The following is a 15,329-nucleotide window of genomic DNA, read 5'->3' on the forward strand; positions in this document are numbered from 1 at the left end:
TAAACGGAAAACGGCTCTGCGGGTCAGGTGCTTTGCGCCTCCGTGCACACAGCCCTGCATGTCCAGCGGTTGAGGGCAGAGGTGGAAAGTCCCTGGCGACTCAGGTGCGAGGCGCCCGGCGGCTGAGCCGTCGGGACCCGTGCCTTCCTATGCGCCGGCCATGCGGTGCTCTGTCCTGCGTCACGCCAGGCCGTCCCAGTCCTGCGGGAGTGGCCCTCGAGCGTTGGTGAGGGCGGGGCTCCCCCATGTCATCCAGGTCTGGACACACCAACCCCCGTGCGCTCTGCGAGGCCGGCCTCTCCTGGCCGCTAGCTGTGCCTCCTCTCACCCCACCCCCACTCCCACCACGCTTCACTCACAACTGAGTGAACATTTGCTTAGAGTCCTTCCAATGACTAGAAAGGACTGATCTCCTTTAGGACTGACTGGTTGCATCTCCTTGCAGTCCAGGGGACTCTAAGAGTCTTCTCTAACACCACAGTTCAAAAGCATCAATTCTTCAGTGCTCAGCTTTCTTTATAGTCCAACTCTCACATCCATACATGACCACTGGAAAACCATGGCTTTGACTAGATGGACTTTGTTGACAAAGTAATGTCTTTGCTTTTTAATATGCTGTCTAGGTTGGTCATAGATTTTCTTCCAAGGAGCAAGCTGAAAAACCCTAGCTCCAGGAGTTGGTGATGGACAGGGAAGCCTGGTGTGCTGCAGTCCATGGGGTCGCAGAGTCAGACACGACTGAGCAACTGAACTTGGTTAGAGTCGAGGCTTGGCATTTCCCATCCACTCCTGTTTTTTAGGAAGTGGTTTTGGTTTTTATTTTTTAAGTAATTCTTACCTTAAAAAACTGAAGTGTGGCTGTGAAGCCTCTTGGATTTGGCATCTGGAATGAAAATTCCAATGCTGGTGTTTCCACCTGAGTCAGCGTAGGGGCTGGCCTCCCTGGGCACCAGGCCTTGTAGTGTGGGCAGTCTGCAGTGACCCTGCGCCTGGCAAGTCAGGAGGGGTGGGAGACAGTGGGGAGGCAGTGCCTGGCATTCAGGGTTAAATGGGGTCTGCTGGACCTTGTCCTCCTGAGCCTGAGCCCCGTCGCTCTCACGGCCCCTCCCCTGCAGCCTTGGCCACAGCTGTGTCTGTCCTGTCCCTCCTCCAGGGTCAGCTGCTTCTCCTCCCAAGGACCTCCTTGCTGGCTTGGCTTCCAGCCTTGGCCCAGTCCGCATGGCCTCCTGAGACCCAAGACTGCAATTCCCAGCATCCCTTGTAGCAGGCCATGTCTGAGTACACGTACTCGGGGAGGGGTGGTGCCCACGCCTCCAAAGGGCTCTGACCCAGCGGGCAGGGGGCATGGGTCCCAGGGAAGGCTCAGAACAAGGTGGGGGCCTGTCCCTCCCCTGGCCGCACGGCCTCTGTAGCTGCCCTATGGGCTCGGTGCTGACTGCAGGCTGACCTGAGGTCCAGAGCTGGACACCGGCCAGGATGGGGATCTCGGCGAGGAGGACACGGGGCACCAGGGCCAGCACCCTGCAGAGGGACTTGCGGGCCCCCCCGTGGCACCCATGAGGTGCTCCTGCAGGGAAAGAACTCCGATCGGCACAAGAGTGGGGGCCGGTGTTCACCCACTGGGCCCAGCTCCTGCAGGTGCTCCTTGCAGGGGAGGCGTGAAGAAGGCCATACTGGGTGCGGTCATCACAGGGGAAAGGGCGGTGGCCACTGGGTCGGAACTCAGCCCTCCCCTCTGCTCAGTCTCTGCCCTCTCCCGACCCCTCTGGGGTCCCCTCCCCATTGCTCCATCTTTCTCTCTCCTCCTCCCGTAGTGAGTTGCTTGGAAATGAGCAGTTGCCTCAGTGTCTGACTCTGTGACTCCATGGACTGTAGTCCGTCAGGCTCCTCTGTTCGTGGGACATTCCAGGCAAGAATATTGGAGAAGGTTGCCGTGCCCTCCCCCAGGGGATCTTCCCTGGAGTCGCACAGGGTCCCCCAAATTCATGTCAGGGAACCTCACTGGGAAACGGTCTCAGCTGATGTCACTAGTGAAGATGGGGTCACCCTGGATAGGGTGGTCCTTAATGCAGTGACCCGTGTCCATGTAAGGAGAGGAGAGCACCAGAGACAGGGCTGTGGGCTGTGCCGGGGTCACCTGCAGGCTCTGGAAGCTGCAGGAGACGCAGAGAGGTCAGGGAATGCCTTCATCTGCCCACGCCTTCATCTTGGACTCTGACCTCTAGACCCAGAGAGAGCAGACATCTGCTGTTTAAGATGCTTGGGGCCCCTCCTGGGAGCTCACTGCCTCACAGCTTGGGTGAGTCCCAGCACCCTCGCCCCAGAGGAGACAGACCCCACATAGAGGTCCTGCCTGTCGTGGCCCCTGGGTCTGGGCCCAGCAGCCCTCTCAGGCTGCATTTTAGCCAAACCGCTGTGTCACTTTCTGGGTTTGGGTGAGGGGTCCTGCCCTGGATCTGCCGGGAGCCCGTGGGGAAGTGCACGGGGTACCTGAACCACACATGCACAGCCACGCTCTCCAGACCCTCTTCTCCGTGGATCAGATGTGCCCCGGGTCCTCCCCTGCCTCTCTGATCACAGCCACCTGCCTTGGGGAGACCACTTCCTCCCCCAGCCTGGGCCCTGGTGTGGCAGTGTCCCCCTTTCCTGGTCGGCCCACTCCCAGCAGCCTGCAACCTCCCAGCATGTGCAACCTGGGGATGAATCGGCCTCAGGGGGCAGGGGCAGGGGGAGCTCAGGCCCCAGGACCCTGAGGCCATGGGGACTGGCGCACGGTGAGGAGGTGGGGGCAGGAGAGGGGAGGAGGATCCTGGCCAGTTCCTGCCCTTGGGGTCACACCCCCAAGACCCAGACCTATCTGGGTCCTTAGGAGACTTGGAAGGTGGTATGGCCGTGGTTCTGTTGACACGGGGTGGCCGGCCAGAGCCTGCACAGCTTCTGGGCGTTGGAGCCTGTTCATGGGGGTCTCGTGGGGACTCAAGCCCCCACCCCCAGGAAGTGTGCACTGTGCCCCCCCAACAGCAGCAGTGGCAGAAGCCCCCTCCCCGGAGCTCAGGCTGAGCCCAGGGGTCACTGAGACAAGCCCCAAATTCCTGACAGTAAAGCCCCTGGACAAGGTCCAGCCTTCCCCAGACCTTCACCCCCTGGAGCTGTCCTACCCTGCCCCTGTGACAAAAGCCCAGTTTCTCACTTCTCTCTGACGACGACAGCAGGATCAACACGGATTCGAGGAAAGCATGACGTGTTTACTAGTAATGAAGGAGGCTCTCCCCATGGGACTCAGGAGTCAGGAAGGAGCCCTGGGCAGCTGGGGGCGGGTGCTGAGTCAGGGCTGGAGAACATTCAGGAATGCAGCAGACAGGTGGTTAGCGGTGCCCGGTGGGCCTGATGAGGGTGGGGAACACAGTGCAGGCCACGTTGTGGGGGTACCATCTTTGGGCTGGGCCAGTGCGGGGATGGGGCGCCAGTCACCAAGGACAGAATGGTGCCAGGTCAGTGCCTTCTGACTGGAAACGGCCTCCTTCTGAGAAGCCGGGGCTTGGAAGGAGATGCAGACAGGATATGCCTGCTTGGCCCAGGCACTGTCCTGAGCCGCCTGCCAGCTTCCGGCCCAACCAGCAACCATCGTCACAGCACCAGGGCCTCACGGGCACTGGCAGAGCAGGGTGGCCCTCTCCTGAGGGTCTCCAATGCCACGGCTGCCCTCCCCAGGGTGGGGGCTGCAGTCACAGGGAGCATCCAAGCTGCAGGGCGTGGGGAGACAGAACCAGGCTCCAGCTGCCTGCCTTGTGGGAAAGGAAACTGGGGTGTGCTGGTCACGCGGCTTCCCTTCTGCCCCCTGCCCTCTCGACGAGCCTCCCCCTGCCAGCAGGCTCCACCTCCCTGACAGGTGTTCACTGCATACCTGCTGTATGCAGGGCAGAGGGGGCAGGGGCCACAGGCTCCCAGAGACCAGACTCCTGCAGCCTGTGGCCTCCACCCATGGCAATGCCAGCACCCTGGACTCGTGCCCAACCCCTGACCTGGAATGTTCCCTGGTGAACTATCAGTCACCTCTCCTGTAGCCCATACAGATAGGGACCCTGACAGCAGCTCTGTTGCCCTGCCCTGCGGGGAAAGGTGACATGGGGATCCTCAGTCTTGGCTACTGACCTCTGGGCAGGACCCCACCTGTGTGGGACATTGAGAAGTGCCCCCCCACCATCAGTAGAAATCCCCAAGAGTGACCAAATGCCTCCACGCTGACCCATGTCCCCCGGGAGACGGGGCCACTCTGGAGGGGCAGGGCCTGGGTCCCCCACCGCAATCAGGGCTGGCCAAGAGGACTGAGTTGGTCCGCATGCTGACCAAAGTGTCTGGACCCAGGCATGCCAATAGCTTATATTCTCTGGAACCAGGCTTCCAAAAATGTCAAAACTCGGCACTCACATGCTATCCATAACACAGCTTGAGACGCAAGCAGAGGCCCCAGGGTGAACTGGCCGGGGGTGACCTGTGCGAGCTGGACAGAGCAGGCACTGCTTCGGCCCCAGAGGCCCGGAGGCAGCCAGGAGGGTCGGTCGGAGCCCAGCAGGAAGATGACGACTCTGGCACGGAGCCTGGAGGGCGTGGCCTCAGCTTCGGGAAGGCCAGGGCCAAGGCAGAGCCCACAAGCAAGTGGGAGAAAACCCCTAGGGGCCCTCCTGGGCCAGGATGTCAAGGGGGCCTGAGCCAGAGAGCCAGCCCTGCTGCTTCCCCGAGAAGGAAACTGCTTCTGATTGGCAAGCTGGAATCAGACTCGGTCTCCCCGCAGCTGCACCATCCTGCCAGGCTGAGATGCCCCCTCCCCATCCCACCCCCACCAGAGGCTGCTCAGGGTCTGCAGGCAGGGCCTCCAGCGGGGTGGCGGAGCAGCCCTCCTGGGTACCTGTCCTGGCATCACAGCACAGTCACTGTGGACAGGCCACGCCCACTTGTCTGTATCCACTTGGGTGCTCCCACCTGCCCGGCCCCACCTGCCACTCGGCCTTCTTGCTCGAGATGCCATGAGTCACCCTTCTGTCATTCTCTGAGGAACCACACATGCCTTCTAATGCTTTCATATTAAAAGTCTGTGTGGATCCCACAGCACACTCATGTACAGGCCATGTGAGGGTTTTTGGTACAAACATACGCAGGATTCTTGAGACACTGTTGACTCAGGATCCACGCCAAGCCGCCATGTTGAGTTTGCTGCAAGTCTGGGTCTGGGAGGTGCAGGTCTCACACACCCGTGGGTGCTGAATGACCACAGGGCGACAGGCCTGTTTCCTGGGGGGGTGGGGGGTGGTGCGCCGCCCACCAGGCGACCTGGCAGACTCCGTTACAGAACCTGCTGGGAACACTGAGCTGCTGGATGCAGTCCTGGAATTAACATGGAAACCACCTGGACGGGGGCAGGGCATCGGGCCACCTGCCCCCGGACTTGGCCACGGCTCCACTCCGGTCACCCAGCGGGCCTGGTGGGCTCCAGGGACCCCCTGGGTGAGGCAAGGTTGCTGCTGTGACCCTGCAGTTCCTCAGAGGAGGCAGGTGGGGGCACAGGCAACAGTGTGGGGCTGGCAGGGGCTGCCCAGCGAGATTTGAGGGAATGTCTGCCGTGTTTGAAGAAAAGCTGCCGTGGCCGGGAGGTCACCCTCTGTCCACCCATGGCCCCACTGTGAAGGACCATGACGGTCCACACTGGTGTCCACTGGAAATGCTTGTCCCAGACCTGCCCACGTGTCGCCTACAGTAGAGTCCAAGCCCTTGGCTGCCCTGTCCAGCTGCTCAGCCCAGCACAGAGCTTCTCCTAAAATTCCATGTGCTTTTGAGGAGGGAAACCTAGCTTCTGACCAAAACAAAGGAGGTCAAGTTTTCCTCCCAGTGAGCATCCTGAAGAGACGTGAATTCAGGGGGCTTTCCAGTGTTTCCTGTTTTGTGCTTCAGGACATGCACACAGACACGGGGCCTTTGGGCTGGAGGTGGAGTGGGAGCCTCACATGCAGACCCAGAGAGTGGCCGCTGCACCTGGAGCAACCACTGCCCAGCACGGATCATCTGGAAGAGAGGGCTCCGCACACCTCTTCCTGAACCAGACATTCTTCCTCCAGCTTCAGCAGTTCATCCCCCAGCGAGTTGGGTCCGGGGCTGGTAGCAGGAAGCAGCTGTCACGGCCCTTCTCTTGTTCTGTGTTTGGTGGCAAAGGTGGGGGGCCCACCTACTTGGGGGCATGTGTAGCCCTGGGGAGCCACCATGCCAAACTTTTGAAAGGTTCATTGGGATCGGGGCAGCAGCTGACACATGCTCCCGGGATCAGCGTGGTCCTTCCAAGGGTGCCTTTCACATCCCCCCGATGCCAGGAGGCCAGTGTCCATGCAGCCCCGAGCTTCTGGTGCAGATGGTCCCCTCTGCCTGGCCTGTCTGAGTCAGTTCTTGAGCTGCCATCTGACGTCCCAGCTGGCAGCATCTCCTGGGAGCCCTGGCCTCGTCCTGGGGGGTCCCTCATCACACGTGCCCTTGGAAGGAAAGAGGGGAGAGAGCGTGAGCCTGGAATCCACTTATTCTCATTTTGGCGGCAGAGACTGGTCTTCTCAGGGCCCAGTACAGTGAAAACAGGGTTGAGAACGCCTGCAGGCAGTGCACACTGGACTCTCAGGTCTGTGGGCCCGGATTCCTTAGCAAGCTGTGTCCCGCATCCTCCAGGATGGGCCTCGGGGACAGGCCTCGGGAGTGAATCTGCTGCGGCACCAGGCAGCCGCGGGCTGGGAATAACCTGGGTGAACAGGTGGGCAGGCACGTCGCGTGGGTCGTGCTCACCCTTCCCTGACAACCCTTCTCAAGGCCGTTTGGCGGGGAACGGGGTTCAGAGAGGTGAGGCCACTGGCTTCAGGCATGGAGCCGGCTGGCAGGACCCCAAAGGCCCTGGCAGCCTGAGGCACCTGTCAGTGGGAAACCGAAACCAAAGGCTTTGTGTGTGATACTTCCCCAGAGCAGGGCAGGAGTCACGTGACGTTTGTGTGGGAACTCTGAGGTGCTCGTCTGCACAAAGGGTCTGGACTTGCTGGAGAGCCCCACCCTGAGGGCTGTGATGGAGGGAGACCAGGGGAATGGAGACAGGGTGTGGGGCGGGGCCTCATGCTCCAGGCTCTCTGCTCCTGCAAACATTTGGAAAATCCCAGAGTCAGCAGAGGACAGGGCACCACGCCAGGAGGGAAGGCCTCCACTCAGGGTTCCACCAGCTGTGCACTGGAAGCACCTATTTCCTGGTCATTGAGCCATGCTTGTGCAGAGAGACAAGCACCCAGCCACCCTGCCTGAGTGATCCGAGCTTCCTCCACACATCTCCTTCCCTCCCGGCAAACTCACCCGCGAGCGCCAGCTCCGGCCTTTCCACCTGGGCACCTGCGGGAATTAAGCGTAAATGCTCAGGGTGGGGTAGTGAAGCAAGGCCTCTCTGAAGACCCCAAGGGGCCCCTGTTCAGTACCCTCCCCCCACTCAACCCTCCTCTGGCTTCCTGCTCAGGTGAGGGGCTTCTCAGGCCACCCTAAGTCCCAGGACGAGACTTTGTAGGAGGTCAGGTGGGAAGCACCTGGAGAGGCTTGAGGGCTTTCACGGCCTGGGTTCCAGGGCACCAGGCGACGTCTCTAGGAGGTGGAAGCTGGCAGCCAGGGGGACACCCCAGGGCCACAGGTGGAAACCCTCTCATCAGGCGGGCCTCCCGCCATGAGCTGGGTCCTAAGTCCAGCCACGCTCCCCTTTCTCACTCTCTGGGGGGGGGTCTCAGTGGGTCCTGACTCTGTTAATAGGACCTCTGGGGATGCCCACTGACCTCTACCTCCAGGCTGACCTGGGAAGACTGTGCGGGGCCCAAGCCAGCCCTCAGCCCTTCTCGCTGACCCCTGGGTGCTTCCAGGGTCCACACTCTTGGCTTTCCTGCTCCCACTGTGAGCCCTGCTTCTTCGTTTCACGTAGCCAAACCCCAGACTTTCTGTATCTGTCTGAGTTTGGCCAGAATTGGACAGAAGGCCTTGAAGGGACTAGAAGGCAGCTCAGCCTCCACAGGGGCACTGCGACCTGACCTCCACATTAGTAGAGTCCTCCATCCTCCCCCAAACCCAGGAGACTGGCCTTCCCTTCGGGGATGGGCAGTGTCAGGATCTTGGAGGCTGAGATCCACCCAGGAGCATGCTGCAGCTACTACGCTCATGCTCGTTAGCACGGTTAAACTGCGTGTCCCGTGAAAGCGACACCTCTCAGAGCTTGTAAACATCTTGGGAAAGGCGGCCCCACACCCCAACAACGCAAAAGTGCGCTGTCCACAGCACAGGCGTCCCCATACCTGTGTAGCTTCTGGGCTGACACCTGCTCCTGCACAGCCAGCCTGTGGCGACAGCCAGGGACACGATCACGGCCAGCACGACAAGGACTCCAAGAATCGGCTGGTGTTCCCCGCTGGGGCTGCCATCGACGGGGTCCTCTGTGATGCTGTCCTTGGTTCCTGTGAACGTTTCTGCAGGAGAGGAAAATCATGCAGGGCTTATAGACAGGGAGGAAAAGCGGTTTTTTTTTCATCCTGAAGGACTGGGCGCTAAGAGAAGCACTGATCCAACAAGACTTCCTAGAGGCACTTGGTGGTTTTTAAGCTATAAAGCTGACGGAGACAAGGATTTCCTCTTTCAGGTGAGCCTTCATCTCTTCTTGGGATGCCCCTTCTCCTCAGCCCACCGGTGAGACCTGTAACCCCAGTGCTGCCTAGAGGTTCACACCTGGGGATGGCGTGGAAGGAAGCATAAGTCTTCCTGGCTTTTTAAACTTTAATTCTTTCTAGCTTAATTGCTGGCTTAAAAAAAAAATGGTGAAAGTCACAGAACAAAATTAACCATTTTTTAACCATTCAGTGGTGTTTCCTAATTTACAAGTTCATGCAGCCATGACTGTTATCTGATTCCAGAACTTTTCATGCCACAAAGGGAAACCCTCTGCCCACCAGCAGTCACTCCCCACCCTCTCCTCCAGGCATGCATGCGAGTTCAGTCAATAAGTCGTGTCTGACTTTTTGCAACCCCATGGACTGCAGCCTGCAGGCTCCTCTGTCCATGAAATTCTCCAGGCAAGAATACTGGAGTGGGTTGCCATTCCCTTTTCCAGGGGATCTTCCCGTCCCAGGGATCGAACCCGAGTCTTCTGGGTCTCCTGCATTACCACTGCACCATCTGGGAAGCCCTTCCCTCCCCCAGCCCTCTGGCAAACTCTAATCTACTTCCTGTCTGTTTGGGTTTACCTATTCCGGACATTTTGTATCAGTGCAGTCATACGCTGAGGACTGTTCTGTCTGGCTTCTCCCACTGAACATCTTTTGCATGGCTCATCCACGCTGCAGCATGCTCAGAGCTTCGCTCCTTTTCGTGGCTGAGTAACGCTATACCTTGTGGATGGACACTCTGTGCTCACCCCTTCGTCCACCTATGGACTCTTGGGCGTCCCCACCTTTTGGTTACTGTGAATAAGCTGCTGTGAACATTTATGTACAGGTGTTTGTCTGAGTCTCGCTTCCAGAGCCCTTGGCCACACACCCAGCTGTGTGGAACTGCTGGGTCACTGCTGATCCTGTTTAGCTTTTAAAGGAACAAGCAGACCGTTTTCCATGGCAGCTGCGCCACCCCGAATCTGTTGGAAGTGCATGAGGGGGCCAGCACCCCCGTCCCAGTGCCCCACGATGGTGCCTCTTGGGGAGCGGTTCTCAGGGGCAGACAGGCAACACCCTCTCCGGGAGGCTTGTGACAAGTGCCCCATGTTTCCCCAAACCTGGAGAAGCTACAAACCAGACAGTGGTGAGGCCCCCCATGTGCCTTAGAACCCCCCGGAAGCTTTTCAACACATTCCAGAGGTGCTGATTCAGAGAGTGTGGGCACGCGATGAGGGGGGACAGGGGTTCCCAGTTGTTCCCCAGAGCAGCCAGGCTGAGACCACGACCCCAGGAGACCCTCCTGCTCTTCTCCCATCCCCTCTCCCCTGCCTCGGACTATCCTGCTGGGACACAGAGTCAGAGGAGGCCTTTAGTGCAGCCAGAGGACTGTGACTGCTGAGCCACAGGGCTGCACCCGTATTCCAGGAGAATGCCCGGGCCAGACACTCCTGGCAGCCCCCATCCCCCAGCTCCTGCCCTCCTTCTCCAGCATCTCAACCCTGCTGACAGCGACTCACAGACCCAGAGAGCCTATGGCTTCTACGAAGGAGTCACCTGCCTGCACCCTTCTACGGGGGGCCTTGGGCAGTGGCTGGGCCCAGCTGGACCCGCTGGTGGAGGAGTTGTTCTGGCTTCTTAGGGGGCACATGTCCAAAGAGTGTGGAAGGGGGCCGTGCTGAACGGGGCTTCCATCCCAGTGCTGCTGCTGCCTCATTCTGTGGCTTCTGAGATTTTCAGAGCCTCAGTCCCCCATCTGTGAAATGGGTCACTAAAACTGACCCCCGAGCACCAGCCAGCTCCTGCCCTCAGCATGGTGACACTCTCCCCTCCCCTCCCTGCCCCACCTCTGATGCTGCTGCCCAGTCTCCTCATAGGGGCTTTGTCTCCTGCCCAGTCACCCCCAGCCCGGCCTTGGGTTGGGGTCAGCATGCAGCACCATGGGGTCCCCCGGGACCTCACCTGTCTGGCCGCTCGTGAGGTTCTGGTGTAGCAGCACGTTCTCAATGCAGCAGCCCACGTTGACGTGGGGGGTTCGCCCGATCCTCAGGACACTGACCACATCATACAGGCCCCGCGCGTTCAGGGACACCGTGCTGTTCTGCAGGGCGCCATCCAGCACGCTGTTGTCCGTCTTGTTGATCCAGTACACGTTTGGCCGCGGGTAGCCGTTGGTGGACGTGCACGTGAAGGTGAGCTCCTCATCCTGGGACGGGCCACTGACCACGGGCATGCTGTAGTTTGCTGCAGGGAGAGAAATGGGCTGAGGGGTGCCAGGTCCTGAAGGTCAGAAAAGGGGGGACACATGCCAAGGGCCAGGGCAGAGGGGAGGCAGCCATTGAGTCCGTGATGCTGGAGCAGGGGCAGAACAAAAACTGTGGTCTCGTCAGCAGCACAGGCTCCGTTCTGCCCAAGAGCCACCCCCCAGGTCAATAAGGAGGCTACTGAGTCTGGTGAGCAGTGACCAGTGCCCACTTCCTGCCCCAGTGGGGCTGGCCTCATTTGAGTCTAGTGACATGGACAGCTGGCGATCCCATGTCCACTGAATGATGCCCCGAGCAGCCTACTGGAGACACTTTCATTTTCTGACTCTCCTGACCTCATTTAGTGCCTTGCAGCACTGGTTTCTTATTTCATCAAAAAACCTAGTTTGGCGGGCTTCCTTGGTGGCTCAGTGGTAAAGAATCTGCCTGCCATTTCGCAGGTTTGATCCATGATCAGAGAGGATCCCACATGCTGCACAGCAACTTAGCCTGTGAACCACAACTACTAAGCCTGTGCTGTTGAGTTTGGAGCCTCAACTACTGAGCCCATCACTGAGCTGCAGCTACTGGGCCCACATGCCCTAGAACCCGTGCTCCACAACAAGAGAAGCCGCCACAATGAGAGGCCGCACAGCACAGCTAGAGAGGCCCCTCTGTTTGCCACAACTACAGAAAGCTCGCATGCAGCAATGAAGACCTAGTGCAGCCAAAAATAAAATAAGTGAATTATGCAAAAGAGTCTAGATTGGGTTGAGTTGGAGAGTTCAAAGCAAAGACAGCAAGATGGGGAGCTCCCGTATGGAAGCAGGCAGCCTCAGATACTGGAAAACAGTTTCAGGAGCTGAATGATCTTTGCTCCCCTTAGCTGTACACACAGTTAAACACCAGACCACAGAGGGATCGGGGTTTTCTTTAAGGGAACACACAGGTGAAAGAGCCACAGGAAACGGGTCTTACTGACACTTCTTCCTGGACATAAGTCTGCGATGAAATCGGCTTGGCCGCTTCCTCTGTCTTACCTGCCACGTGCAGCGTGACCGAAACTTCCAAAATCTTTTCTAATTCCAAGGATTTCCGAAACACCAGGCAGTTGAACTTCTGCTCATCCTGGGGAGTGACGTTGCGCAGGTGCAGAGAGAAGTCGCCCCGCTTCATGCTGTCCAAGGACAGCCGAGCCCGGTCCTTGTAGTGGTTGTCATCATGGCTGGCAGAGCTGTTTCCGGATAGGTGGTAGGTCACCACGGAGTCGGCATTCCCTTTGCCCGCCATGCTGATTTGCCAGTAAACGTAAAGATCGTTTAAATCAAAGCTGTTTCCTTCAGGGTAAATGCAGCGGAGCCGGACATCGCTGCCCACCATCGCTCGGACTTCTTCTTGACTCTCTGCAACCACCCACAGAGAACAGAAGTCATCTTCCGCACCTGACCCCTAACTTTGACGTCACCCTATGGGGGGCGGCGGGGTGGGGGGAGCTGCTGAGTTGCAAGACTCAAACTCCAATTGTGACTCATGTCAGTAGGAAAGGAATGTGTTAATAAGAAGCACATAGGGAAGCCAAAGTATTTTAAACATTCGGACCCTGGCAGTGAACTGCCCCAATGGAGGACCAGGGCTGGTTTCCTGTGATCAAGCGGAAGGCCAGCCTTGGGAGGATCAGGCCCTAGGGCACTGGAACTGCTCCTCACGGTTTCTGCTACTTCTTGGGATTTTTATAACAAATTCAAAATTAAAAGGTTTAAAAAAAAATTTAGATGTTTTGAAAGTAAGCATAAGCTTCTCAGCATCACTGTGATGCTGCCTGTGCTCCATCAGTGCAGGCCCAGCGAGGCTCTGGGGTGTTCCAGCCATAGGAATGCCAGCAGGGAGAGTGGCTGTGTGCCTTGGCCCGTTCCTCTGCAGGCTGGAGGGCCAGACAAGGCCTCGATCTCCACTGTGGTGCCACACCTCATTTCATGCTCTCCTGGATGCTGGTGGCTTTGGGGAGCACAGGGGCTGCAAGAAACAGGAAGACCAGCCCCTGGCTCCTCTGGGAAGTGGAGGTTCTGAAACACTTGGGTGGAACTGCACTGTGCTTGCCCCAAGCATGAAACAAAACAAAACCTTGGGGGCTGGTGGAGTGCTCCCCTTGGTGGCTGTCAGTCCCACACATTAACCCAGGCTTGGGGGCCCAGCTTTCTCATAAGGACCCCTGGCAAAGCAGGCAGCCCTGTGAGGAGGGCCCCACTGACACCTGCCTCTGCCCTGGGACCTACTGCTCAGCGCTGAAGGGCTTGAAAGCCTCCCCAAGAGTGCCTCCTGCACTTACCAGCTTGCAGGCCCCAGAGCAGCAGCAGGAGCAGTCCAGGACTGAGAAGAAACAACCAGAAAGCCAGGTGAGTCCCGCTTCTTCCAGACTAGGCAAGAGCTCGTTACACACATCATCCAAATGGGAATACATCCACAACCAGCCAGCCCATCTGCCCAGAGTCCCTGGGGCAGCCAGGAACTCAGGAAGAGGGGCCAGGACTGCAGCCGCCCTGCCCAGCACAGCAAGGCCCTGCCAGGGACCAGCTCTGTGTTAACAGAATGCCCCTCATAGCAATTTTGAGAGTGTGATAAAGGGTATTGAGAGGGGTCACCAGACCCTTGGTAGTGTGGCTTTGCACGGATGGGGTCCAAGAAACTGTATAAAATCAGGAAAAAAAAAAAATACTTTCCCAGCATTTGAAATTTGAAAGACAGGATGTAAGATGCTTGCCTCAAGGCAAGGTCAGAGCAGCCCCAGGACAACCTTCTGAAGGAACACAGTCAATCTGGAACCAGATCTGGTGGCTCCACCCCAGTCTGTGGTCAGCTCAGCCCTGGGGGCCAGCAGATGCGTCTCAGCGCTCCCAGGCTCCTGGCACCTCCAGTCTGGGAGCCTCTGCACCCTGCACACCCCAGCTGTGACCCCTGCCTCACCTGACACCTCCCTGCCCCTGCCCTAGCCCACAGCTCCCTGGGTCAGATAGGAGAAAGCACACACGGGGCTACCCGCCCAGGGGCATGGTGGCTGGTGGCTGTGACATCCCAGTACTTCTACGTTCCTTTCTTGAGGGAATAGTCTTTACCTGCATTTCTGACTAGGGAGACTAAGTGGTGGGACCGACGGGACAGAGGCGGGTAGGGGGTGGGAGAAGGGGTGGGTGCTTCTGGGTTGTGTGATGGGACACCTGGGGATGAGGTACCGCACCATCTCATCAAGTAGGGCACAGGCTGCCTACCCTAAGACTTCCCTGAAGGCAGCGTTTTGGCCAAAAGTGGAGGGGGAGTTGGGAGCGGGCGGCGGATAGTGGGGGGCTTCGGGGGCGGTGGGCACCAGCCCGCATTGGAAGTAAATGAGTGACTTTGGCACAGCGCGGTCACGCCCTTCTTTCCTCTGGGTAACCGCTGGGACAGGGGAGGGCAAGGGGGGAAGTGAGCGTGGGTCGCTGCGTCTTCTCAGCTCTCCGCTCCCCCCCTCGGCGGGGACCCGGCCGGAGCACACACCCGCGCAAGGCCACCGTCCTTCGCCGCCCTCCTGCCCGCACGTAACCGCACCTGCCGCGGCCCAGCCCGAGGCCGCTCCGCCTCCGCTGCCCCGCCAGGCGACCGGTCGCCGGCGAGAACTTCGTTTCCCGGCGCCGCGCCTCCGCGCCGCGCCTCCGCTCCGTCCCGCGAACCTACAGGACGCGGCCGCGCACACACTCACCTCCTCGGCCGCATGGTGGGGGCGGAGACCCCGGCCCGCCCCGGAGATCTCGGGGCGCTAGAGACCGCAGCCAGAGGGAGGTCTCGGGCGGCGGGAGAACTCCGAGCACGGGCGACCTCGGGCCGCGGGAGCCCTCGGAGCGGCCAGCCAACACCAGCCGAGCTCCCGCCGCGCCTCTGAGGCTCTGGGAGCTGAGCGGGTCGGGGGCTGAGCGCCAGCCAGAGATCAGCCTGGCCCCGCCCCTGGCCCCGCCCCTGGCCCCTCCCACTGTGTCTGCCCGGAGCTGTGGGAACCGAAGCGTGGACACTGACTCACGAAAGTTAAGCCCTTCCCAGGCAACAGTGCAAGTCGGGCCCCGAGGGTAGCAGGCCGGGGGCTCCAGGCCCGGCAGGTTGAGGACAGGGAAGGCCCCATGGAGGAGGGCGGCCAAGGCCGCTGTGGGAGCACTTGCCTGGCTGAAGGGAGGCTAAATGCTGTCCCCCAAAGTCGCACAGAACGTCCGCGCCCCCAAGCGCCCAGCTTCCGCCCGCGCACGCCGGCTCCCCCACCCCTGCGCCCTGAGAGCCTGGCGGGCGGGCTGGGTGTCAGTCTCCCGCCCTCCTTCCCCCTCTCAGAACCCAGTCAGCTCCTCCAGGGCGAGGTGAAGTGAGAGCTCCACGACTGTTCAGGAGC

At 59.5% G+C, this 15,329-nt stretch overlaps 1 protein-coding gene across 3 annotated transcripts; it reads right to left on the bottom strand.

The window, feature by feature from the left end:
• ICOSLG (inducible T-cell costimulator ligand) lies at window positions 3,225–14,832 on the bottom strand. Of its 3 annotated transcripts, none has more exons than XM_018051888.1 (7): window positions 14,658–14,832; window positions 13,254–13,294; window positions 11,968–12,330; window positions 10,647–10,928; window positions 8,340–8,510; window positions 7,366–7,401; window positions 3,225–6,515 (listed from the first exon to the last, which is right to left on the bottom strand). In XM_018051888.1, the coding sequence occupies exons 1-7, from the start codon at window positions 14,669–14,671 to the stop codon at window positions 6,505–6,507; spliced, it is 918 nt and encodes a 305-aa protein (XP_017907377.1). In that variant the 5' UTR covers window positions 14,672–14,832; the 3' UTR covers window positions 3,225–6,504. The 3 variants fall into 3 exon arrangements, with proteins under 3 accessions (XP_017907377.1, XP_017907366.1, XP_017907372.1); XM_018051877.1 differs by lacking the exon at window positions 3,225–6,515 and adding an exon at window positions 6,522–7,154; XM_018051883.1 differs by lacking the exons at window positions 3,225–6,515; window positions 13,254–13,294 and adding an exon at window positions 6,522–7,154.

Source organism: Capra hircus, chromosome 1 (assembly GCF_001704415.2).
Source record: "Capra hircus breed San Clemente chromosome 1, ASM170441v1, whole genome shotgun sequence".
NCBI classification, from domain to species: domain Eukaryota; kingdom Metazoa; phylum Chordata; class Mammalia; order Artiodactyla; family Bovidae; genus Capra; species Capra hircus.

Coding starts and splice junctions, on each gene's coding strand:
- ICOSLG (XM_018051877.1), bottom strand. Junction 10,929..11,967: donor GGTCACGCTGCACGTGGCAG/GTAAGACAGAGG, acceptor CTCTCCCTGCAG/CAAACTACAGCATGCCCGTG. Junction 8,511..10,646: donor CCTCACGAGCGGCCAGACAG/GTGAGGTCCCGG, acceptor CCTCTCCTGCAG/AAACGTTCACAGGAACCAAG.